This window comes from Macaca nemestrina, chromosome X, assembly GCF_043159975.1.
Source record: "Macaca nemestrina isolate mMacNem1 chromosome X, mMacNem.hap1, whole genome shotgun sequence".
NCBI lineage: Eukaryota > Metazoa > Chordata > Mammalia > Primates > Cercopithecidae > Macaca > Macaca nemestrina.
This window is the reverse complement of record NC_092145.1, coordinates 36,218,481-36,245,253: the sequence shown is the minus strand read 5'-3', so window position 1 is coordinate 36,245,253 and position 26,773 is coordinate 36,218,481. Positions and strand designations below refer to the sequence as shown.

At 43.9% G+C, this 26,773-nt stretch overlaps 1 protein-coding gene across 1 annotated transcript in view; it reads left to right on the top strand.

Moving 5' to 3' along the window:
• The window catches only part of LOC105468391 (solute carrier family 25 member 43), a 48,306-nt gene extending 32,949 nt beyond the window's left edge, over positions 1-15,357 (top strand). The window contains exons 4-5 of the mRNA XM_071089043.1: positions 13,498-13,632; positions 14,336-15,357. Of these exons, the coding sequence (XP_070945144.1) occupies positions 13,498-13,632; positions 14,336-14,536 (336 nt within the window). The 3' untranslated portion in view covers positions 14,537-15,357. The remainder of the gene's footprint in view (positions 1-13,497; positions 13,633-14,335) is intronic.
• The last annotated feature ends 11,416 nt before the right edge of the window (positions 15,358-26,773 follow it).

Genomic DNA, 26,773 nt, shown 5'->3' with positions numbered 1-26,773 from the left:
GACCAGCCTGGCCAACATGGTGAAACCCTGTCTCTACTAAAAAATAGAAAAATTAGCCAGGCTTGATGGCAGTCACTTTTAATCCCAGCTACTCAAGAGGCTGAGGCAAGAGAATCGCTTGAACCTGGGAGGCGGAGGTTGCAGTGAGCCAAGATTGCGCCACTGCACTTCAGCCCGGAAGACAGTGAGACTCTGTCTCCAACAAAAAAAAAAAAAGAAAGAAAGAAAGAGAAAAGAAAAAAAAAAAAAAGAAAGCACTCAGTGCTAGGCCATTTTTTTATTTCATGACTATCCATGTAGCTTATGTGAGTAAACAACTGTGTTTGGGAAAAGCTACTAGTGACACTGATATTGACAGGAATTTGACTTGACATTTAATGAGTGCCTGGTATGTACGATGGAGAGTGAAAGATCCTGAAGAGCTAGGATGACTAGGAAGGCCCCGTGCCTGCTGATTGGCTTGCTGGCTGGGAGGGAGCATAAAGACTTACACCCAGATAACTCATATAAGGTAGAGTGTGCCACAGCAGAGGTCTAAATGAGAAGCTAAGGGAGGCCAGGTGTGGTGGCTCATGCTTGTAATCCCAGCGCTTTGGGAGGCTGAGGCAGGTGGATCACTTGAGGTTAGGAATTCGAGACCAGCCTGACCAGCATGGTGAAATCCCGTCTCTACTAAAAATACAAAACAGCTGGACATGGTGGCGGGCACCTATAGTCCCAGCTACTTGGGAGGCTGAGGCAGGAGAATCACTTGAACCTGGGAAATGGGGAGGTTGTAGTGAGCCGAGATCGCTCCATTGCACTCCAGCCTGAGTGACAAGAGTGAGACTCCATCTCAAAAAAAAAAAAAAAAAAAAGCTAAGGGAGCACAGGATATGGAGAGAGCCCCAATTCAAACAGAAGCTGGAAAACAATTATAAAATAACCAAGGAAATATGAATACTAACTGAACTCAATATATGATTATATTAAGGAATTATAAATTTTTAGGTGTGATAGCAGTATTATTATACATATATTTTTAAGGAGCAATTATAGTTTAGATAAACATAATTCTAATTAATATGTAAGTCAGATGAATTGAAATGATGTCTCATGGGGGTAGAGATGAAAGAAGATTGGCCACGTATAGCTAATTGTTGAAGTTGGGTGATAGAACTTTGTGTTCATTTTACTGGCCTCTCTACTTTTATATATGGTTGAGATTTTTCATAATAAAAAGTTTTAAAAAGAGGGCCGGGTGCAGTGGCTCATGCCTGTAATCCCAGCACTTTGGGAGGCCGAGGCAGGTGGATCACGAGGTCAGGATTTCGAGACCAGCCTGGCCAAGATGGTGAATGCCCATCTCTACTAAAAATACAAAAAAAATTAGCCGGGTGTCTGTAATCCCAGCTACTCGGGAGGCTGAGGCAGAGAATTGCTTGAACCTGGGAGGCAGAGGTTGCAGTGAGCTGAGATCGTGCCATTGCACTCCAGCCTGGGCAACACAGTGAGACCCCGTCTCAAAAAATAAAAAATAAATAGAGAGAGAGGTAAAGTTGAAGAAGAGGAAGAAAACAAGCAGTACACAATTGTGGAATCAGGAAAAATTTCAGGATGAGGTAGCATCAGACTTGAGCATGGGTGACTAGGGTGAGTTGATGTTGCAGTTTAAATCTGAAGGGAGTCTGCTGGCAGAATCTCCTCTTCCTTGAGGGGCTTCAGTCTTTTTTCTTTTAAGGCCCTCACTGATTGGATGAGGGCCACTCACATTATGGACAGGAATTTGTTTTACTTAAAGTCTACTGATTTAAATGTCAGACTCATCTTAAAAATGCCTTTACAGCAACATCTAGACTAGTGTTTTCCCAAATAGCTGGGTACTGTGGCCTAACCAAGTTGACATATGAAATTAATCATCACAGGATGGCAGTGGGAAATGATACTAGGAAAACCGGTAGGGGCCAAATTGTAAAGGGTTTTGAATTCTGTTAAAATTGTCTTTAGTAAACTTCTTTGGAGAATTTGTCTTCTCAAAATGTTTTCTTTAGAAAATTGGGAATTATTGAAGGCTTCTGAGCAAAGCAATGGTGGCATCTGATGAGTTTGGAAGGGTACTTGCCTGCAATGTGGAGGATGAGTTGGAGAGGGCAGAGACTGAAGATCAAATGATGGGTAAGGAAACTGACCCTCAAGAGAGACGATGTGAGGTACTGGGAGTAGACTTGAAAAGTATCCAACGCACAGATTATAATGCAGGTAGCAGCAAGAGATCAGACTGAGCAGTAGGCAGAGGCCAGGTCATGGAGCACCTGGTAAGCCAGATTAAACAGCCTGGAGTTTATCCTGACGATAATGGGGGACCCACTGAAGAGTTGAAGTCAAGGGAGTAAACTGATTAAATCACTCTGACTGCTAGATGGGGGATAAGGGCAGGTAGACCAGCTAGTAACAGTTGTAGTAGTATGGGCAAAAGATGATGGTGGCTCGGACTAGGGTGAGAGTGGAACGGAAGAAAAGTAAACAAATTTAGAGTCACTGGAACTTGGCTAGTGATGGATTAGATCAGAGAAAGGTGAGAGACAGAGAAAACTTAAAGGTAACTCAGGTTTTGGGCCTGAGCAAGTAGGTTGATGACAGTGCCATTTGCTGACATGAGGAAAACTAGAGGACAGTCAAGATTGGAGTGGAGGAAAATCAAGAGTTCTGATTAGGACATAAAAAGTTTCAGATGTTCAGTAGACTTCTGAGTGGCAATGTCAAGTAGGTAGTTGACAACATGATCCAGTCACTCAGAGGAGAGATACAGATAGAAATTTGGAAATCATCAAGCAGAGGAGAACAGAAAGAAGGCCAGCGCAGTTGAAGGGTTTTGTGACCCTTGGGTAACAAAAGAGTGACCCAAGATAAAGTTGAAAAGGTGGGAGGGTCGGGCATGGTGGTGCATGCCTGTGGTCCCAGCTACTAGGAAGGCTGAGGCAAGAGGATCACTTGAGCCCAAGAGTTCTGGACTGTAGAGCACTAAGCTAATGAGATGTCCACATTAAGTTCAGCATCACTATGGTGACCTCTTGGGAGTGGGGTTGCCAAAGGAGGGGTGAGCCAGCCCAGGTTGGAAACAGCAGATCAAAACTCCTGTGCTGATCAGTAGGTGGGATTGCACCTGTGAATAGCCTGTGTTGCCCACTCCAGCCTGGGCAACATAGTGACACCACATCTCTGCTAAAAAAAAATTTTTTTTTTTTTTTTTTTTTTTTTTTTTTGAGACAGAGTCTGCTGTGACGTCCAGGCTGGAGTGCAATGGTGCGATCTTGGCTCACTACAACCTCTGCTTCCTGGGTTCAAGCCATTCTCGTGCCTCAGCCTCCCAAGTAGCTGGGACTACAGGCATGCACCACCACACCTGGCTAATTTTTGTGTTTTTAGTAGAGATGGTGTTTCACTATATTGGCCAGGCTGGTCTCAAACTCCCAACCTCAAGTGATCCGCCCACCTTGGCTTCCCAAAGTGCTGAGATTACAGGTGTGAGCCACCGCACCCAACCTAAAAAATATTTAAAAAGAAAAAAAAAAGGTGGGCAGAGCAGATCATATAGGACCTTGTAGCCTACAAGCATGCTGGAACCACTTCCTACTGGCTCAGGAAAACTGACTGTTAAATTTCAGGAAATTTGGGAGCTGGTTGACTTCACATTTGGCAGCCTGAAATCAGCCACAGTAGGGGTACTGACGCTGTTGAAATTGGTAAATGCTACAATTCAGCCCTTTTTCTTTATTTTCCCCCAGAGAACCAGTTGTTAAACTTTACTACCATATTAGTACTATGGCTTGTAGGCTCCAGTAAGAAATTTAGATTTTATTCTAAGAGTGATGTAAAGTCATTAAAACGTTTTAAGCAGGTGAGTAAAAGGATCTGATTTTTAAAAATCACTGTACGTGGCCAGGCGCAGTGCCTCACGCCTGTAATCCCAGCACTTTGGGAGGCCGAGGCAGGTGGATCACATGAAGTCAGGAGTTCAAGACCAGCTGGGCAACATGGTAAAACCCCGTCTCTACTAAAATACAAAAAAATTAGCCGGGCGTGGTGGTGCACACCTGTAATCCCAGCAACTCAGGAGGCTGAGGCAGGAGAATCGCTTGAACCCGGGAGACAGAGGTTGCAATGAGCTGAGATTGCGCCACTGCACTCCAGCCTGGGTGACAGAGCAAGACTCCATCTCAAAAAAAAAAAAAAAAATTAATTAATCACTGTACAAGAATGGACTCTCAGCGGGAGAAGGCAAGATTGCTAGGAAAACTGCTGCAACAATCCACATACACACTGGTGCCTTGGCAGTGCAGGTAGAGTTCAGTCAAGAAATTTGAAAGATTGTTAAGGTCCTAAGACTGGATATAGATGGGCCTTGATTTATCACAAGTTGATTATAATTCACCTGTTATGTAATTCGTGTTACTTAGTGTCTTTTTGTTTTAGCTGTGGGGAGCACTAGATTATAGAATGATTCCCTTGACTCATGACTCGGGGCTTTTTACAGTTCTTACCAGAAACTGGCAGATGATAAATCAATCATCTTATTTGGTAGCAAAATAAGGAGGTTACTTTCCTGCATGAACATAATTTCCTCTTTTCAATATTTCAGTCTTACATTAGCAGGAGGAACTTGAAGGCTTGTGATTAGGCAGATTCTTTGTAAGGGAAAAGGAGGCTTAGTATCCCTTTGGTAACAGTTCTTTACTGAGAGGGTAATAAAGAAAGGAGGTTGAGTCTGAACAATGCTAAAGGAAACACTTTAAAGTAAGACATCCAGCCATTTTGAAGACCCCTAGCCATTTTGCCTACTGTAAAATAGAACCATCTACAGTGTCTTGTGAAGAGAGAAATGAAATGAATTTTGATATTTGTCTTCTACAAAGATTCTACATTACACTGTGTAAGTCTTGATCCACCATTTTTATAACTCATGCATAAAATTATGTGAAAATGCTTTAAAAATTCCAGCCCACTCTTATACTGAGCATTTTATGTACTCATTCAGCAAACCATTCATTGAGCACCGGTCATGTGTCAGCTGCTGGTTAAGGCACTAGAGATATGGAAATTAAAAAGACCCAGTCCTCACAGAGTTCACAGAACACTAGGAAAAACAGACATGTAAATTGGACATGATTACAGTACAATTTTGAAAGAGAACTCTTTGAAAGAGTTGTCTGTATTTATGTACCATCTCTACTCTTTCTCTTCCCATTCTCTCTCTCTTTTTTTTTTTTTTTTTTTTTTGAGACAGAGTCTCACTCTGTCACCCAGGCTGGAATGCAGTGGCACAATCTCAGCTTACTGCAACCTCTGCCTCCCGGGTTCAAGCAATTCTCCTGCCTCAGCCTCCCAAGTAGCTGGGACTATGACCAGGCTGGGAGATTCAGCTTGTCCATTTCATATTCTGTTTCTCACAATCATCTGTGTTTGCTTGTCACTGCACCTTAAAGAGAAGGCATAACTCAAGTTTCACCCCTCACCTTGATAGAGAATTCTTTTTTTTTTTTTTTTTTCAGACAGGGTCTTGCTCTGTTGCCCAGGCTGGAGTGCTGTGGTACAATCTTGGCTCACTGCAGCCTCAACCTCCTGGGCTCAGTCTATCCTCCTACCTCAGGAGCTACTCCCTCCTGAGTAGCTGGGACTACAGGTACATGCCACCATGCCCGGCTAATTTTTTTTTCTTTTGTAGAGATGAGGTTTCATCATGTTGCCCAAGCTGGTCTTGAACTCTTGAGATCAAGCGATCTGCCAGCCTCAGCCTCCCAAAGTGCTGGAATTATAGGCATGAGCCACCACGCCCAGGCATTCTATATTTTTAAAGCATAGAATATTGATCCTTTGAGCTGGATTAATGAGGAAAGATATAACAATCATTAAAATAAAATAAAGAATTGTGAAATCGCATTGATTTGCATGCCACCAACCTAAAATTCTAATAACCCAGGGCTTAGTAAGCAAATTAGTCATATAAATAGCATAATTATAGGGATATTTAAACTGTTAACCGAAAGAAGCTGCTTTTAAAGCCTGCTGAAGTACCTATTTATTACTAATAATGGCTAACATTATTGACACTTATAATGTTGCTGGCACTCTTCATTGTCTTATTTAATTTTTACAGCAACTCTAAGAGCTAGGTATTATCACTCCCATTTTTGAAATAAGGAAATTGAAGCTCAGAGAAGTTAAGGAACTCACTGGGTGCAGTGGCTCACGCCTGTAATCCCAGCACCTTGGGAGGCCGAGTGGGTGGATCACTTGAGGTCAGGAGTTCGAGACCAGCTTGGCCAACATGGCAAAACCCTGTCTCTACTAAAAATACAAAAATTAGCCAGGTGTGGTGGTGCGTGCCTGTAATCCCAGCTACTCAGGAGGCTGAGGCAGGAGATTCGCTTGAACCCAGGAGGCAGAGGTTGCAGTGAGCCAAGATCATGCCACTGCACTCCAGCCTGAGTGACAGAGTAAGACCCTGTCTCCAAAAAAAAAAAAAAAAAAGAAAAAGAAAAGTTAAGGAACTTGCTTAAGATCAAATAGCTAGTGAGTAGAGAGACAAGGGTTCCAATCCAGGTGTGTGTGATGCTAAAACCCACATGCAGAACATTCGTGCTCTACCTAGGCTTCCACAGATCACTCAACCATGCATGAAAGTAAGGCCTGAAAAGTGTCTCTACTAGGTTGCCCTTCATTAATCTAGTTCCAGTCATATATAATAAAATGGAGTGTCTTTCCAAAATTTCATAATTTAGATTTCACTCATTTAGGCCGACTCCCCATCTATACATACCCACTAGTTGGAATTGGCCTTTTACTATATGCTGTATTGAATGTCCGTATAGTTGGGGATCATGAGAGAAGCTGAAGTCTAACTTGGACAAGATGATGACTGGCATTGCCAGGGTTGTGCAGCAACAGTAGTGGGGTGGGGTGTCCTGCAAGGGCATGAGTTAGGTGACTATCAGGTGTGGCATAAGTTGTAGTACAAAGCCTTGGAGCCTAGAGGCCAAGGTCACAGAGTCACCAGGAGGCAGGATCCTGGAGTGCAGATTGCAGTGGCCCAGTAGGCAGAGCATCTGACCTCTAGGCCTGCCTCTGCTACGCACCAGCTGGGGGCTTTGGTTAAGTTGCTCTGCTTCTCCAGGTTGTAGGTTTTCGTTTGTGAAACGAATAATTGGAAGGGAAGATCTTAGGGTCCCTTTCAGATTTGGATCTCTGGTTTAGGGATCTGCATTATCAGAGCCTAAAGTAATCAAGGCCTTGGAGATCTAGTAATCAGAAGGAGAGCAAGAAAAAGCCAGCTTTCATGGTCAGGGGCAACAAAGAGGTGGCTCATGCCCGTAATCCCAGCACTTTGGGAGGCCGAGGCAGGAGGATCACCTGAGGTCAGGGGTTTGAGGCCAGCCTGGCCAACATGGCGAAACCCCACCTCTACTAAAAGTACAAAAATTAGCTGGGTGTGGTGGCATGCACCTGCAGTCCCAACTACTCGAGAGGCCGAGGCAGGAGAATTGCTTGCATCTGGGAGGCAGAGGTTGCAGTGAGCTGAGATCACATCACTACTCTCTAGCCTGAGTGACAGAGTGGGACTCCATCTCAAAAAAAAAAAAAGAAGTCCAGAAAGCCTGGTTTGAATCAGTAAAATCGAGTTTTCACACTGCTTCTCTGATTGTAATTCATTCTTCTACAGATTTTTAAGGAGGGTGAAAGAGAGAAAAGCTAAGTAAAATGTGGTCCTAGCCATCACAGGTCTCATAGTGTCCTGAGGGAAAGAGACAGGAAACAACTAACAATGAAATGTGTTCATTACCTGCTGTATGACCTTGGTCAAATCACTTAACCTGTCCCTGAGCCTCAGTTTCCTCAACTGCAACAGACACATAAGCAGTCAATAAATGTCAGCAGCTATGTATCAGTAGTGGCAATAGTAATATGGACAACATGTGTGATATTCTGTACTATTTCATTACATCTTAGTAAAATAGAACCATCTGTCTTGTGAAGACAGAAATGAAATGAATTTTGATATTTGTTTTCTGCAAATATCAACTGCTGGTTAAGGCACTAGAGACACGGAAATTAAAAAGACCCAGACCTCATAGAGTTCACAGAACACTATGACAAACAGACATGGAAATTGGACATGATTACAGTACAATTGTGAAAGAGGCCTCTTTGAAAGAGTTGTCTATAATCATCGTCTCCAATCTTTCTCTTCCCATTCTTTTTTTTTTTTTTTTTTTTTTTTTTTGAGACAGAGTCTCATTCGGTTGCCTAGGCTGGAGTGCAGTGGCGTGATCTTGGCTCACTGCAACCTCCACCTCCCAGATTCAAGCAATTCTCATGACTCAGCCTCCTGAGTAGCTGGGATTACAGGTGCCCACCACCATGCCCCGCTAGTTTTTGTATTTTTAGCAGAGACAGGGTTTCGCCATATTGGCCAGGCAGGTCTCGAACTCCTGACCTCAGGTGATCCACTTGCCTTGGCCTCCCAAAGTGCTAGAATTACAGGCGTGAGCCACCGTGCCCAGCCCCATTCTCTCTTGAATCCATTCCAGTCAGACTTTTGCTCCACCACCCAATAAACTTCTCTTTTATTTTTTGAGACAGGGACTCACTCTGTCACCCAGGCTGGAGTACAGTGGCACAATCGTGGCTCACTGCACCCTCAACCTCACAGGCTCAAGCAACCCTCCCACCTCAGCCCCCCAAGTAACTGGGACTACAGGTGTGCACCACCACACCCAGCTAATTTTTATATTTTGTGCAGAGATAGGGGTCCCACTATGTTGCCCAGGCTGGTCTTGAACTCCTGGGTTCAAGCAATCCTCCCACCACGGCCTCCCAAAGTGCTGGGATTGCACATGTGGGCCACCGCACCCAGCCAGAACTTCTCTATGATAACCGGTGACCTCCATGTGTTTAGATCCAATGGTCACTTCTCAGTCTTCATCTTACTGGGCCCTCAGCAGCTCACCACTCCCTCCTCCTTGACATACCACCTTCACTCAGCTTCCTGGACACCACACTTTCCTTTTTCCTTCTTCACTGACTGCTCCTTCTCAGTCTTCTTTTCTGGGCCTACTATTCCCTTGACCTCTAAATGTGGAAGTATCCCCAGGCTCAAACCCTAACTGATCTCATCTGGTCTCCTTGCTTTAAATACCATCTGTGTACTGATGACTCCCTAATTATGTCTCCAGCCCTGACCTCTCCCCTGAACTCCAGACTCCCCATCTCCATTTGAATGGCCAACTCCCCGTCTCCATTTGAATGGCTAACAGGCATTGCACAGTTGAACTCTTGATGTTTTCACCCACCCTCAAAAAACAAACAAAAACAAAAAGCCAACCTGCTTCTCCCATAGCGTCCTCCATCTCAGTTCATGGCACTTCCATCTATCCCGTCACTCAGGCCAGAGTGTTCCCCCTGCTTTTATTTTATCCAGAGCACTCACCTCCTCTTAGTATTTGGCATAATTTGCTTATTTATTTTCTTTCTTTGTCTACTCTTCCCCTGCAATTAGAATTTCAGCTTTATAGGAACAGGGACTTTTGTCTGTTTGGTTCACTAATGTATCCTGAGTGTCTGGCATATAGTAAGTATCAAGAAATATGCAAATAAATAAATAGTCTTTAGAGGGGATAATGGGAGTATAAAAAAGAGCTAAGGAGTGCAGTCAGTATGATTGGGGTGAGTGATGCTTTTCATGCTGGAAAAGTTGTCATGAAGGGCCTTGCATGTCATTCTAAGGAGCTTAGATTTTATCCTATAGCAGTAAAAAGTCAGCAAAGGAGTCAGTGGTCTGAACTGGAATCTTAGAAATGCGTTCTGGCTGTAGTATAAAGAATGAGGCCGGGCATGGTGGCTCACACCTGTAATCCCAGCACTTTGGGAGGCTGAGGCAGGTGGATCGCCTGAGGTCAGGAGTTCAAGACCAGCCTGCCCAACACAGGGAAACCCTGTCTCTACTAAAAATACAAAAATTAGGCAGGTGTGATGGCATGCACCTGTAATCCCAGCTACTCAGGAGGCTGAGGTAGGAGAATCGCTTGAACCCAGGAGGCAGAGGTTGCAGTGAGCTGAGATCATGTGACTGCACTCCAGCCTGAACAACAGAGTGAGACTCCGTCTCAAAAAAAAAAAAAAAAAAAGGAAGAAGAATGAATTGGAGGCTGGGTGTGGTGGCTTACACCTGTAATCCTAGCACTTTGGGAGGCCAAGGTGGGAGGATCATGTGAGCCCAGGAATTCGAGACCAGCCTGGGCAACATAGGGAAACCCTGTCTCTACAAAAAATACAAAAAGTAGCAGGGCATGGTGGCACATGCCAGTAGTCCCAGCTACCAGGGAGGCTAAGGTGGGAGGATCACCTGAGCCCAGGAGGTTGAGGCTGCAGTAAGCCGTGATTGCACCATTGCACTCCAACCTGGGAAACAGAGCGAGACTCTGTCTCAAAAAAAAAGAAAAGAAAAGAAAAAGAAAAGGAAAGAAAAGAAAAGAAAAAAGAAAATAATTGAAAAGGACAAGAGTGGGTCCAAGAGGCCAGTAACAGACTGCTGCAGTAATGCCCACATGAGATTTTGGTAGCCTGAATTATGGGAGTGCCAGTGGGGATGGAGAGGAGGAGCTGCATTTGAGAAATGCTCTATTTAGAAGACGAGATTGATAGGACTTGATGATTGCTTGGATAGGGCAGTAAGGGTGGGCAAAATGAAGGAATCTCAGGTTTCTGGTTTGAGGTAGCTTGTTAAACAGTTGGGCCGTTCATCACTGAGGTAAGAAATACAGAAGAAAGAATAAATCTGACACTGTCAAGGAGAAAGGCAACAATGGGTTCTAGGTGTGTCCAGTTTTGAGTACTTGTGTACTATCCAGGTAGAGCTGCCCAGTAGGCAGTTGGGTGCTTGGTTTTGGAGGTCAGTGGGAGGTCAGAGCCAAAGATAAAGATTTGGGAGCCATCTGCCTGTGGGAGGTGTTTAAAGCAAAAGCTATGGTAGAATTTCCCAGAAAAGGTATATAAATTGAGGAGGACCAAAAGAGTTGCTGGATATCAGTGCCAAATATTGCCCCCTAAAAAATCCAGTAATAGGCCAGGTGCGGTGGCTCAAGCCTGTAATCCCAGCACTTTGGGAGGCCGAGACGGGCGGATCACGAGGTCAGGAGATCGAGACCATCCTGGCTAACACGGTGAAACCCCGTCTCTACTAAAAAAAAAAAAACAAAAAACTACCCGGGCGAGGTGGCGGGCGCCTGTAGTCCCAGCTACTTGGGAGGCTGAGGCAGGAGAACGGTGTAAACCCAGGAGGCGGAGCTTGCAGTGAGCTGAGATCCGGCCACTGCACTCCAGCCTGGGCAACAGAGCGAGACTCCGTCTCAAAAAAAAAAAAAAAAAAAAATCCAGTAATAATATAGCCAAAAAGAGCCACTGGATTTGGCAACCTGGAGGTCGACAATGGAATGCATTTCATTTATTCAAATGTTTATTAAATATCTTCTGTGTGTTAAGGATACTAAGGATACAGAAGTCAATAAAACAGACCAAAAAATCCCTCCTTACATGTAGCTGAAATTCTAGTTGCAGGGAAGGAGCAGGTAAATAAAGGAAATAAATAAGTAAATTATTCCAAGTATTAAAAGGCAGTGAATGCTCTGAAGGTTAGATAAGCTGCCTTGGGTCACAGGGCCAAGTAAGTGAAGAAACTAGGACTCGAAATGAACCTGCTCAACTCCAGAGTTGTGCTCTTCTTAGTGTTGTACCACACCTCCTCTCCCACATTGATAGTCTTCTTTCCATTGCCACAGAATGCCATACCGCCCCAACTAAATGTTTCAGAAACAAACCAAAGTACATGCATAGCTTAATCTAAACTCAACACCATTTCTGAAAGCCAGGTATGAGGGGACATCCCCTTCATAGTGGACAGGTAGTACCAGTTTTATATGTAGATGGTATATTGAAAAGTCATTTCATCTGATCGTAAAATTATTTTTCTTTTTTTTTTTTTTTTTTTTTTTTTGAGAGGGAGTCTTGCTCTGTCGCCGAGACTGGAGTGCAGTGGCCGGATCTCGGCTCACTGCAAGCTCCGCCTCCCGGGTTTACGCCATTCTCCTGCCTCAGCCTCCCGAGTAGCTGGGACTACAGGCACCCGCCACCTCGCCCGGCTATTTTTTTGTATTTTTTACTAGAGACGGGGTTTCACCGGGTTAGCCAGGATGGTCTCGATCTCCTGACCTCGTGATCCGCCCATCTCGGCCTCCCAAAGTGCTGGGATTACAGGCTTGAGCCACCGCGCCCGGCCGTAAAATTATTTTTCTAAGAGGATGGCTGGATGCAGTAGCTCATGCCTGTAATCCTAGCACTTTGGGAGGCCTAGGCAGGCGGATCACTTGAGGCCGGGAGTTTCAGACCAGCCTGGTCAACATCGTGAAACACTGTCTGTACTAAAAATATAAAAATTAGCCAGGTGTGGTGTTGTGCACCTGTAGTCCCAGATACTCGGGAGGCTGTGACAGGAGAATCACTTGAACCTGGGAGGTGGAGGCTGCCACAGGAGAATCACTTGAACCTGGGAGGTGGAGGCTGCAGTGAGCCGAGATCATGCCACTGCACATCAGCCTGGGCAACAGAGTGAGATTCTGTCTCAAAAAAATAATATTATTAAAGGATAAAATGTTCCTTTCAGAGATGGAGCATTTTGGTAATAATAGGGTTCGGTCAGGATGGCTCTGAAGGTGGTGATGATATCCAAGGGGTGGCCAAAATGGTATAAAGGTGAGGATCACTGAAGCCAAAGGCCAGAAACTGGTCATGGGCTGGGTCATCTTTATAGATGCCAAAGTTACCTAAGATGATGGCGAGGCTAGGAGAGGGTGAGCCACCAGGTGTCACAGTCTTTAATGAATGTGGGAGAGTGGCCAGATTAGTAGATAATAGCAGGCCAAGGAGTACGGTTCAGTGATATCAGCCCCAGCTAAGTGCTTCTGTCATGAGAGTGAAGGAGGAAGGGTTTGGGAACAGCAACAGAGAGCGAGAAGAATGCCACCATCGCTCTGCTCCCCACCCTGTCACATCTATGAGGTGGAGAAATGAACAGCCTCCACTTGGGAGCTCCACAGGGGAAGGACCAGTAAAGACAAGGAAACAGAAGAAGACTTTAAAAAGGCTAAGGGCATGGGATTATGTTTATCATGTCCAGAAGGCATAGGTTGGGAGGGAATGTAAGTATGAAATTGAATCTGTCCCTAATGTCTGCTTCCATCCAGGCAAAATAAACCACAAATATATGGACAGGGTATCATGATTGTATTGCATGTTAATATCCATTCTAAGCCCATAGAACAAGAAGAACCCCAGAGCAGCCATTCTTTGCCATCATCTTGGCCAGGAGCCCAGCGTCCAGAGTGTAGACTTGAGACCCTGGCTCCTTCTGCTAGGACATTTATTTCCTAGTGTTTCAATCACCTCATCCCAGCTTCTGTTCCCTGCCAGGCTCAGAGCCCCTACCTCCCACACAGCGGAGGAGTAGATGTCCATTTCTCAGGAGCAGTGGACTGCTTCCGGCAGATAGTGAAGGCCCAGGGGATCCTGGGGCTCTGGAATGGATTGACAGCCAATTTACTGAAGGTGAGAAGAGCCACCAGTCTCCGCTGCTCCTCTGCCTCTTCCAATTCTACCCTCTTCTTTTGTCACCCCCAACCCCCACCACAGTTTGCTTGGAAAACCCCCTCTAGCACTAATGGGTAGCACAAGGCCCATGAATGCACACTGTCTGTCAGCCCTGTTGAGAAGGGAACCTGTGCAGTGGTGGAGTATCTTATACCCCATTCCAGAGGAGCTGAGCATTTAGTGCAGAGATACCTAATATGGAGGTTCATGGGCCCCTAAGGGGAACCTAACCCCTCATCCTAAAATTCTATGCAAAAATATATGTGTATATGCATATGTGCATCATATTCCCAAAGAACTCCATGACCAGAAACAAACGTGAAGCACTCTGGACTAACCTTGCACTAGCTGGCATGTAAATGATTCCAGTCAAGGTCAGCATATAGTGACAGGCAGTATCAGATAGTCTGCGTGCACATGACCCAGATCCAGCGCCTCCCAGGCGGGTCATGTCCTTCAATCACTGTCATTCCTCTCCCAACCCACACTGAACCAGCTTCCCTTTTGCCATCTTCCCTGATTCCAAAAAGAGTTACCATTTGTGTTGCCACCACCATTATCTCACTTTACAAGATAATTTACTCTGATCCAAGTTGACTGCAGACACATGGATGTTTTCTTTTTAAGAATTTAACTTGATCTTCATTTTCGGTTTTAACAGATAGCTCCGTATTTTGGAATTATGTTTAGCACCTTTGAGTTCTGCAAGAGAATCTGTCTTTATCAAAATGGTTACATTCTGTCTCCACTGAGCTATAAATTGACCCCAGGAGTCGATCAGAGTTTGCAGCCACAGGAATTACGAGAATTAAAGAAGTTCTTCAAAACGAGAAAACTGAAGTCTAAAAAACCAACTCTATAAAATGGAATGGAACTAGAAGTGCACCGACTGACAGCGTGTTGCAATCACAGATAAATGTAGCCTCATAACTGTACACCTGAGGAGGGATGAGAAGCTACTGTTATCTGCTGCTCTGGGAAAGGAGACGGTTTGGCCATGCACCACCTCAAATCTCCAAACTGATGTCCCTGTGAACACCTGCACCATGAGAAGGTTTCCCAACAAGAGTGTATCATGATAGCATTCCACGAGATTTTATAACCAGAGTCTAGCAGTGATAAAATGTACAATTTATGCTCTGAATAGAAACGTGACACCAAAGAAAGGGCATTGCCATGACATCTCAAAGCAACAGGTAATTGAAGTGGCTGAGTGGATACCACGTTGTGAGGTCAGCCACTGGGTCACTTGTAGTCCATGCAAAGCTTGCACAAACCAACGTCAGCCTAGTTTCACTCAGTTTGACCAGAGACTTCCCAATACAGTCTGTTGTTGTTTTGTTTTTAGAGATAGGGTCTTGCTCTGTCACCCAGGCTGGAGTACAATGACACAATCATAGCTCACTGCAGCCTCGAACTCCTGGGCTCAAGACATCCTCCTGCTTCAGCCTCCTGAGAGTTGGGACCATAGGTGCACACCACCACACCTAGCTAATTTTATTTTTCTGTGGGGGGGGGTGGGCGGGGTCTTGCTATGTTGCCCAGACTGGTCTTGAACTCCTGGGCTCATGCAGTCCTCCTGCCTTGGCCTCCCAAAGCCCTAGGATTACAGGCGTGAGCCACTGCACCCTGCCCCAGTACAATCTTTCTTGAACTCAAATTTTTTTTTTTTTTTTTTTTTTTTTTTTTTTGAGACGGAGTCTCGCTCTGTCACCCAGGCTGGAGTGCAGTGGCCGGATCTCAGCTCACTGCAGCCTCCGCCTCCCGGGTTCACACCATTCTCCTGCCTCAGCCTCCCGAGTAGCTGGGACTACAGGCGCCCGCCACCTCGCCCGGCTAGTTTTTTGTATTTTTTAGTAGAGACGGGGTTTCACCATGTTAGCCAGGATGGTCTCGATCTCCTGACCTTGTGATCCACCCGCCTCGGCCTCCCAAAGTGCTGGGATTACAGGCTTGAGCCACCGCGCCCGGCCATGAACTCAAATTTTTGCTGACTTCTGAGTACACACACCACAGTGTAAATTATGCCTTATCAGAAACTAAATGGAAATAGCAAACATTTAAAAGCGATCACCATTGTAGTAGAGTCATCCTTATTTTTTGAAATTTGAAGCATCCCAGGCTTATAAATCTTGTGTTTCACAAAGACAGTTTATACCATGACTGCTTAATTATCCCCCCGAAGAACTTCTGATTGAAGTCATGTACAGTTCAGTGGCCTAAATTCTCTGCCTTTTTAACTTGCTTTGCAAGCCTACCCTGAAAATAAATTATTTAGTCAAGTTATTCTCAAAGATGTCCCAGTTGCCTAGAAAGGATCAAATGGAACATTTGACACACATACCCAAAAAAATGTAACTGACTATAAACACTTTAACCTAATCATCTGTATCAAACTTCCTAAAAATCAAATTTCAGGATTGTTCCACCTTAGAGATTCTATGTAAAGTTTAAATAACAATATTTTTCAAATAGCACCTATCTATGCACTTAAAAATGCATTAATATCCAACATTAAATTGTTAATTTATACACAGACATACACTCCTACACAGAGATTTTCAGTATGTTGCAAGTATTTTTTCTGATTAAATGTATTTTCCAAAGAAAAAACGATGTGTTGGTCATTTATTGCTAGTCTGAGTTATAAAACTATGGTCAAATACATACTGGCCAAATCTGTAAACTCTCAGAGCCTTATCCTATTTAAGTATACCAAAATAATTCACTTTTCCAACTGCTGCGGCATTCTGTTTTATGGAGAATGGCAGTTAACACACACACATGGAAATCTCATCTGTAGCTCAATCTGTTAGAGTTTGGAGGGTGGCAGATTCTTTACCCAGAGTGAACAGTTCATGTTTATTACTCTTTATTTTCCTTGAAACAGACAACTTTTCAAACAGTTATGAAAGCTGCAAAAATATTTTTTCCTTTTTTTTAACTATAAAATCCTAACCTCACATTATTTCATGATAATATCTTGTGTATTCTTCCACAAGTAATTTTTTTTTTTTTAATTGTCACCCAGGCTGGAGTCCAATGGCATAATCTCAGCTCACTGCAACCTCCTCCCGGGTTCGAGAAATTCTCCAGCTTCAGCCTCCCGAGTAGCTGGGATTACAGGCACCCGCCACCATGCCTGGCTAATTTTTGTATTTTTAGTAGAAACGGGGTTTCACCATGTTGGCCAGGCTGGTCGCGAACTCCTTACCTTAGGTGATCTGCCCACGTTGGCCTCCCAAAGTGCTGGGATTACAGGTGTGAGCCACGGCACCCCGCCCTTCCACAAGTATTATTAAATAGATAGCTAAGCTCTTGCAGTTGTCATGCACAGAAATGTTTTCTGAGCTGCAGTTTTGATTTTTTCTTCATTAAATTAAGTGGAGAAAATAATATTCCTGATTTTTCTAATATCAGAAGAACTCTAAAACTTTTGTTCTGTTTCTAAAATAAACTACCAGCTAATTTCATTTTCTTGGGAGTACGAAAAGAGAGTTCTGCCTTTCTGCTGTGTGGCTGACAGCACCACACTGAACTAAGTACTTGAGAAGGATTATAAAGATGTGTGATGTAATATTGACTCAGGAGGAATTTATGGTCTTAAAGAACAAAACATACCTACATATATGAAATGACTGATTACAAAGCAAATACAAGCAAAGGCATGATAATGTAGTATCAACTGTTCATAAGATTGCCAAGGAGCTCTATACAAACTTAGTGAATAAAAAACTAAAGGGATCATCACATGGGAGAGAGACTAGTGATCAACAGGGATTTGGGGAGGTTGTGAGTCTTTTTTTTTTTTTTTTTTTTAAACAGAGTCTCGTTCTGTCACCCAGCCTGGAGTGCAGAGATGCAATCTTGGCTTACTGCAACCTCCACCTCGCAGTTCAAGTGATTCTAATGCCTCAGCCTCCTGAGTGGCTGGGACTACAGGCACCTGCCACCATGCCCGGCTAATGTTTGTATTTTCTTGGTAGAGACGGGGTTTCACCATGTTGGCCAGGCTGGTCTTGAACTCGCGACCTCAGGTGATCTACCTGCCTCAGCCTCCCAAAGTGCTGGGATTACAGGCATGGCCTACCGCACTCAACCATGAGTCTTGAGCTAAGTTTTGAAGGAAGTTAAGGGATATGTATTGGTCACGAGTAGGAAGACATTGCAGGTTAAAGGCAGGGCATATGCAGTGTCACAGAGATGGAAGCAAGCAAAAGTGGGTCAGAGCAAGAAGAGTAGCTTTGTGCATTTATTCAATAACTGTTAGATACTACAGACACAGTGGCACAAAAGGCAGATAAGGTCCTTGCCCTCAAGGAGCTTATATTCTAGTGAGAGTGGCAGTCAATAAACAAGTAAACTAATCAATAATTTAGGTAATCATGGACTGTAATGTTACGAGGGTGCTTATATACAGGGTGCTTTATTAGAGAATTATGTGGAGGTAAGGGGAATATTTTATTTTTGGTTTTTGTTTTGTTTTGTTTGAGACAGGGTCTCGCTCTGTCACCTAGGCTGGAGTGGAGTGGCACGATTTCAGCTCACTGCAACCTCTGCCTCCCCGGCTGAAGCCACAGGGGAATATTTTAAATCACAGAGCCAGAGAAGGCCACTCTGACAGGTGACATTTGAGATGAGACCTGAAGGATGAGAATGAGCCAACTATGCAAAGAACTAGGGAGGGCTGGTCAAAGTGCAGTGGTGTTTACAAGTAATTGACCACAACCAGCTACAGATTTCTTTGTTCTTCCCACTCCCACTGCTTCACTTGACTTGCCCTACAAAAAAGAAAAAAAAAAAAAAAAAGGGCCGGCGCGGTGACTCACGCCTGTAATCCCAGCACTTTGGGAGGCCAAGGCAGGCGGATCCCTTGAGGTCAGAAATTTGACACCAGCCTGGCCAACATGGTGTAACCCCATCTCTACTAAAAACACAAAACTTAGCCAGGCGTGGTAGCACACGCTTGTAATCCCAGCTACTCAGGAGGCTGAGGCAGGAGAATCCCTTGAACCCAGGAGGTGGAGGTTGCAGTGAGCCAAGATCGCACCACTGCACTCCAGCCTGGGTGACAGAGCGAGACTCTGTCTCAAAAAAAAAAAAAAAAAAGAAAGAAAAGAAAAGAAAAAAGAAAGAAAGAAAAGAAAAGAAAAAAGAAAGAAAGAAAAAAGAACGAGGGAGAAGAGCATTCCTGGCAGAGGGAAGAACAAGTGCAGAAGTGTGGCAGTGGGAAAGCCTTTGTGAACAGAAAGGAGGCAAGGGTAGCCAGAGTGTGGTGAGAGAGTGGGATGACATGAGATTGGAGAGAGAGCGCCAGATCTTATGTGGCCACGTGGGCCAGAACAAGAAGTCAAATTTTATTCTAAATGCTGTGGGGAGGCATTGAAGGTTTTTAAGCAGAAAAGCGACATAATCTAATTGATTTTTTAAAAGATTACTCAGTTGCTGTGTGGAGCATGGATTGGAGTGGAGCATGGATTGGAGGGAAGCAAGGCTGTAAGTGAGAGAGACCAGTTAAGAAGCAATTTCGGAAGTCCAAGCAAGAAAGGATGGCATGGACTAGAATGGTGGCAATAAAGATGGAGAGGAATGAATGAGTTCAAGATGTCTTTTGGAGGTGGACTCAGCATGATTTGCTGAAGGATTGAATGGAGGGAGTTAAAGAAAGGAATCAAGGGTGGCACCTAGGTTTTTGGTTTTTGTTTGTTTTCATGAGACAGGATATCACTCTGCTCCCCCAGGATGGAGTGCAGTGGTGCAGTGGCGCAATCTCGGCTCACTGCAACCTCCGCCTCCCAGGTTCAAGCAATCCTCCCACCTCAGCCTCTTGAGTAGCTGGGATTATAGGCATGCACCACCATGCCTGGCTAATTTTTGTATTTTTTGTAGACATGGGATTTCACCATGTTGCCCAGGCTGGTCTCGAACTTCTGAGCTCAAGTGATCAAGGCCTGCCTCGGCCTCCCAAAGTGCTGGGATTACAGATGTGAGCCACTGAGCCTGGCTGGTTTTTGCCCTTTGACTTAAGAACAGGTAGATGATCTTGCCATTTGCTGATGTGAGGAAGACTGAGGAGGGACAGAGTTTTGGTGGGGAGGAATTAAAAGTTCTGTTTTGGACATGTTAAATTCAAAATGCCCATGAGACATGCAAGTAGAGAAGTCAAGTAGACAGTGGGCTGGACCACATGCTGTCTGTGTAATTGTCCAAACCAGTCATGGTAAGCAGAATAATGGCCCCTACCAAAGATGTCCACACCTTAACCCCCAGAACTTGTGAATATGTTACCTTTCATGACAAAAGAGACTTTGCAGATGTGATTACTGTTACAGACATTGCGATGGAGGGATTCTCCTGGATTCGTTGGGTGGGCCCCATCTAATCACAATCCTTAAAATCACAAGTGGGGCCAGGCACGGTGGCTCACGGCTGTAATCCCAGCACTTTGGGCGGCTAAGGCAGGCGGATCATTTGAGGTCAGGGGTTTGAGACCAGCCTGGCCAACATGGTGAAACCCCGCCTCTACTAAAAATACAAAAATTAGCCAGATGTGGTGGCACACACCTGTAATCCCAGCTACTCAGGAGGCTGAGGCAGGAGCATCACTTGAACCTGGGAGGTGGAGGTTGCAGTGAGCCAAGATCACACCACTGCAATCCAGCCTGGGCAACAGAGCGAGACTTTGTCTCAAAAAAAAAAAAAAAAAAAAATCACAAGTGGAAGAGGAAGACAGAAGAATGGGTCAGGGAGATGCAAGGATGGAAGAAGAGGCAGGAGAAATGAGGCCTGAGAAGAACTGGACTCGCCATTGCTGGCTTTGAAGACAAAGGTTTCGGGGTGCCAAGAAATGGGTATGGCCTCTAGAAGCTGAGCATGACCCTCAGCTGACAGCCAGCAAGGAAATAAAGGACTTCAACCCTACAGTCACAATGAACTGAACTCAGCCAAGAACCTGAATGCGCAAACTAACAGATTTGCCTCTGGAGCCTCCAGAGAGGCACGCAGGCCTGTCGACACTTCAATTTTGGCCCAGTGAGACTCACATCAGACTTGTGACTACAGAACTACAAGCTAATAAATTTGTGTTGTTCAAGCCAATGTATTTGTGGTAATTTGTTATAGCAGCCATAGGAAACTAGTATATCAGAACATTATTGATAATTATTTCAGGATAATAGGGACAAGTCTAGAGTGTGGGGAAGAGTGATGACTGGAGATAGGAATTTGGGTGTCATCAGCAAATAGATGGCAAGGGACTGAGTAAGAGCAGCAAAGGAGTGGATGGGAAGAAACTTCTGGGGGAGTGGGAAGCAACAAAAACTGACACTGAGGATGGTGGCTAAAGAAAGGCCTCAAGATGTGACTTGAGGCCAGGCACGGTGGCTCACGCCTATAATCCCCGCACTTTGGGAGGCCGAGGTGCGTGAATCTCTTGAGGTCAGGAGTTCGAGACCAGCCTGGCCAACATGGTGAAACCCCATCTCTACAAAAATACAAAAATTACCTGGGTGTGGTGGCGGGCATGTGTAATCCCAGATACTCGGGAGGCTGAGGCAGGAGAATTGCTTCAGCCTGGGAGGCGGAGGTTGCCGTGAGTTGAGCTCACACCACTGCACCCCAGCCTGGGCAACAGAGCAAGACTCTATCTCAAAAAAAAAAAAAAAAAGATGCGACTTGAACCGGGCATGCTGACTTGAAGCCCTAATACATTCTATTGTGATGCAGGTGCCCCTAATCTAATCACAAAGACAATGAGGAGGAAAAAAACAAGTATAACAACAATAGAAGACTGGAGAAGGGATAGACACAGGGAAAGTCGTGTACTAGCAGAAAGCAAAAATAAATTATTCAGTCATTTGCATCTCTCCCTTTTGTTGTCACTGCTAGCCAAATATGAAAGTAATATCCAAACTAATTGATATAATATTCAGGTCCATTTGACAGCTGTTACTTAGGAACTGTCTAAAATATTCCAATGGGGCCAGGCACAGTGGCTCAGGCCTGTAATCTCAGCACTTTGGGAGGCCAAGGTGGGAGGACTGCTTGAGCCCAAGGAGTTCAAGACAAGCTTGGGCAACACAGGGAGACCCTGTCTCTACAAAAAAATTTAAAAATTATCCAGGGGTGGTGGCAGGCGCCTGTGGTCCCAGCTAATCAAGAGGCTGAGGTGGGAGGGTCACTTGAGCCCAGGAGGTCAAGGTTGCAGTGACAGTGAGCCATGATCATGCCACTGCACTCCAGCCTGGGCAACAGAGTGAAACCCTATCTCAAAAATAAATATAAATAAATAAATAAAATATTACAATAGGATGATGGAAACGAGGGGGGTGTGTTTGACATACAGCAAAGCACATACAGCTAGAGTAGTCATCAGAAGATAAATATCACATATTAGATCCTGAAACAAATATTTTTGCTCACATTTCTAAAAGGAAACTTGAAATAAAATTTTGTGTGCTCATTATGTTTACTTTGGAATTAGAAGAAATTATACATCTTTATCAAAGATGAATCTGTGCTCCATTTTCAATAAGCTCACCTGGGGATCCTGATTGTTATGCCAAGGTGCCTGATTTTATATATAGCAAATTACATTTAATTATATAGATGCAATATGTAATTTTCCCCATAAAGTTATTTAGTCTTATTCAGACTAAAGTTGGAGATCCATAAAGCAAAATGTATATGTGCAGGGGGTGTTTTGTGTAAATTTAGGGGTATGCGTACAATTTTGTTATATGAATATAATGCTTAGTGGAGAGGTCTCGTCTTCGTGTAACCATCACCTGAATAATGTACATTTTACCCTGCACAGGTTTAGAAGATAGTCACAGCTTATAAAATTTATTAAAATATATAAATATTTCTAAGTTAAATTTTTCTGAGTTAAATTATTTCTATGCAATTGGGCCACGTGCAGTGGCTCACGCCTGTAATCCCAGCACTTTGGGAGGCCGAGGCTGGTGGATCACTTGAGGTCAGGAGTTCAAGACCAGCACGGCCAAGATGGTGAAACCCCATCTCTACTAAAAATACAAAAATTAGCCAGGTGTGGTGGTGCACGCCTATAATCCCAGCTACTTGGGAGGCTGAGGCAGGAGAATTGCTTGAACCCGGGAAGCAGAGGTTGCAGTGAGCCAAGATCACGCCACTGCACTCCAGCTTGGGCAACAGAGCAAGACTGTCTAAAAAAAAATTATTTATATACAATTGCATTTAAATGGTAACTAACCACCCCCATTGGGCAATATAGGGAGACCCTGTCTCTACAAAAAATTTAAAAATTAGCCAGGGGTGGTGGTAGGCGCCTGTGGTCCCAGCTAATTGAGAGGCTGAGGTGGGAGGGTCACTTGAGCCCAGGAGGTCAAGGTTGCAGTGACTGATGTGGAGGAACTGGAACTCTCGTACCCTGCTGTTGAGAATGTAAAATGGTACAATCACTCTGGAAAAAACTTGGGCAGGTCCTCAAATCGTTCAACATAGAGTTACCACGTGACCCAGCCATTCCACTTCTAGGTGACAACTCCAGAAATAAAACCATATGTCCACACAGAAACTTGTATAGGAAAGTTTATAGCAGTGTCATTCATAATAGGCAAAAAGTGGAAATTAGCCAATGTCCATCAAATGATGAATAAACAAAACGTGGGCCAGGCATAGTGGCTCATGCCTGTAATCCCAGCACTTTGGGAGGCCAAGGCGGGTGGATCACCTGAGGTCCAGGAGTTCAAGACCAGCCTGACCAACATTGTGAAAACCTGTCTCTACTAAAAATACAAAAATTAGCCAGGCGTGGTGGCGCATGCCTGTAATCCCAGCTACTTGGGCAGCTGAAGCAGGAGAATCGCTTGAGCTCAGGAGGCGGAGTTTGCAGTGAGCCAAGATCATGCCATTGCACTCCAGCCTGGGCAACAAGAGTGAAACTCCATCTCAAAAAAAAAAAAAAAAAAAAGTGGCATATCTGCACAATGGAATACTACTTAGCAACAGAAAGTAAATAACTATTGATACACACAACATGAATGAATCTCAAAAAGTAACATGCAAAGTGAGAGAAGCTAGACCCCAGAAAGAAGAGTACATAATATATGATCTCATTTATACAAAATTCTAGGAAATGCAAAATTCTAGGAAACTAATCTATAGTGACAGAAAGCATATCAAAGGTTGCTTGGGGATGGAGAGATTACAAAGGGGCACAATAAAATTTTATGTGGTAATGGATATGTTCGTGATCTTGTGGTGATGGCTTAACACGTGTATACATGTGAAAAAACTTGGCAAATTGTGCTCTATAAATATGTACAGTCTTATTGTCTGACGATTACATCTCAATAAGACTGTTGTTTTAAGCAGTCACCCATGGGCTGGAATCCACCGACTGTTGTTTTGTTTTGTTTTGTTTTGTTTTGTTTGAGACAGAGTCTCACTCTGCCACCCACGCTGTAGTGCAGCGGTGCAATCATGGCCCATTGCAACCTCCACCTCCCTGGCTCAGGTGACCCTCCTGCCTCAGACTCCCGAGTAGCTGCGACTATAGGCATGTGCCACCACGCCCAGTTAACTGTTTAATTTTTTCATAGAGATGGGGTTTCACCGTGTTGCCCTGGCTGGTCTCAAACTCCTGGGCTCAAGCGATCCTCTCGCTTTAGCCTCCCAAAGTGCTGGGATTACAGATGTGAGCCACTATGCCCAGCTGTATTTTTCTTAAAATTAATAAAATCTAACACATATTAAGTGATGTTCTATGCATATATTATCTCATTTGCATGTGCCTACAGTCCTCTGAGGTATAGGTACTACTATCATTCTCATTTTACACCTGAAGAAATTGCAGTTTGGAGAGGTAAAGCAATTTACCCAAGACCTGACAGCTAGCAAGTGGCAGAGCCAGAATTTAAACTTAAGCAACCTGGTTGCAGGGCCCACCCTCTTAACCACTGGGCTAAATTACCTTTCTCTTCTTATTTGCCCCAGATTCCCAGACCCAGATGCTCAAATCCACTCAATCTTATAGACACAAAAGGATAGAGCCATAGAATCTTAGAATTGGAAAGGGTGTAGAACTGTTTTCCAGACCAACCCAGTGATCTCCTCCATAGCATCCCTAACAAGCGGCTATTCTGCCTCAACCTTTAGCCTTCCCAGTAACAAAAAGTTCACCCCATCATACGGCAACCCATTCTACCTTTAAGTAGCTCACATTTTACAAAGTAATGTCTTTTTGAGCTGAAGTCTACCTTCATGAAACTTCTACCAGTGGGTGTTAATTCCACATAGAATGTTTAATTTATGAAGACAGTTATGATGTCCTTCTTTCACCCAAATCTCTTTCCCAGTTAAATATCTCTCATTCATTCAGCCATTTCTCATAATACATGACTTATAGACACTTCACTTTCCTGATTGCCTTGTTTGAATATGCTCCAGTTTGTTAATGTCCTCTTAAATGTAGCATCCAGAATTAAATGTAAAACTCTATGGGCTGACCAACAGAAACCCAAATGGAACGGAAAGTCCCTCTGATCTGGTCACTACCATTCTCTTAGTGCAACTCAAGACTCATTGGTATTTTTTGGCATTGCCAACCCACAGTGAACTAGGACCTACTTCTCTTCTTCACACATGCTACCATTAAGCTCTATCTCCTCATCCTTAAATGTCTTGCATTAAATAGGGCATTAAAACCCTTTATTGCGGTGCGTCCCATTTTATAAGCCTGGGTTTATTCTGGACTTTAGCCCTTATGACTCAGTTCCTAGAGGTTTGTGACATTCTTTGGGCTTTGTCCTTGGAAGCATAGTCCTCCTTCTGTCATATATACATGTACTTTTAAGATCTGAGCTCATCAGAGAATAATCTATAAGGACACTGTAGTTTATTAGAAATCTCTTCCTTTTTAATTTATCATTGGAACTTTTCCAAATTCTACAGTTCTGAATTTTCAACTGGATCCCTCTCCCTCTTGAGCTATCTTTCTTTTTTGGTGTTAGGCCAGGAGATCATACTTATCTTTTCTCTGATCCTTTTGAAGTCTACCTTACCCATACACATACATACACCACACGCGCACACGCACACACACACACACACACACACACACACACACACACGTTAATTAACCTATGTGACCATGCCCAGCAATTTTTTTTTTTTTTTTTTTTAGTTTTTTTTGCTTAACAGATATCCAGATGACAGGATCACTTTCCCCAAGATTCTTGTCACTTTCACTTCGCTAACCAAATCTTCCTTATTTATTATCAGGATTAAGCCCAGCTTAGCAATTTACCTCATTGCTTCTTCATTCTTTTGAGAACTGTAATGACACTGTATCAGCAAGAGAGCCAAGAATCTGTCAGATGTTTTCTTAACTTTAAGATGGTCTTAAAAATAAGAAAAAAGAATGTATCAGATATGTTGCTATCAGAATAACTTCCAGCAGATATTCAGATGTTCTATGTCTCTCATCACCCTTTCTTGTTCGTCTGTGTGACAGTTTTATGAAGTGCCATTCATACTTTTATTTATTTTATTTTTTATTTTTATTTTGAGACAGAGTCTCACTCTGTCACCCAGGCTGGAGTGCAGTGGTGTGATCTGGGCTCACTGCAACCTCCGCCTCCCGGGTTCAAACGATTCTCCTGCCTCAGCCTCCTGAGTAGCTAGGATTACAGGTGTGAGTCACCACACGTGGCTGATTTTCGTATTTTTAGTAGAGACGGGGTTTTACCATGTTGACCAGGCTGATCTCAAACTCCTGACCTCAGGTGATCCACCTGCCTCAGCCTCCCAAAGTGCTGGGATTACAGGCGTGAGTCACTGCGCCCGGCCCCATTCATACTTTTAATCTGAGCAGTCTCTTGTATACTTCTACAACTATAATCACTTTCATTTATCTGTTTCATTCTCATTGAATGCTTTTCACCCTCCAGAATTACTAGTTATACCTTCTTGATTTATTACTGCTCTCCTCTTCTTCTGTATGGTATCTCTGAACCAAGTTTTCCAGATGCTAGCCAGAAGTTCCACCCTATCAAATCTAAACAATACCTATAAAACTGCATTTTCCTGAGTGTATTAAAATTTTTTTTTTTTTTTT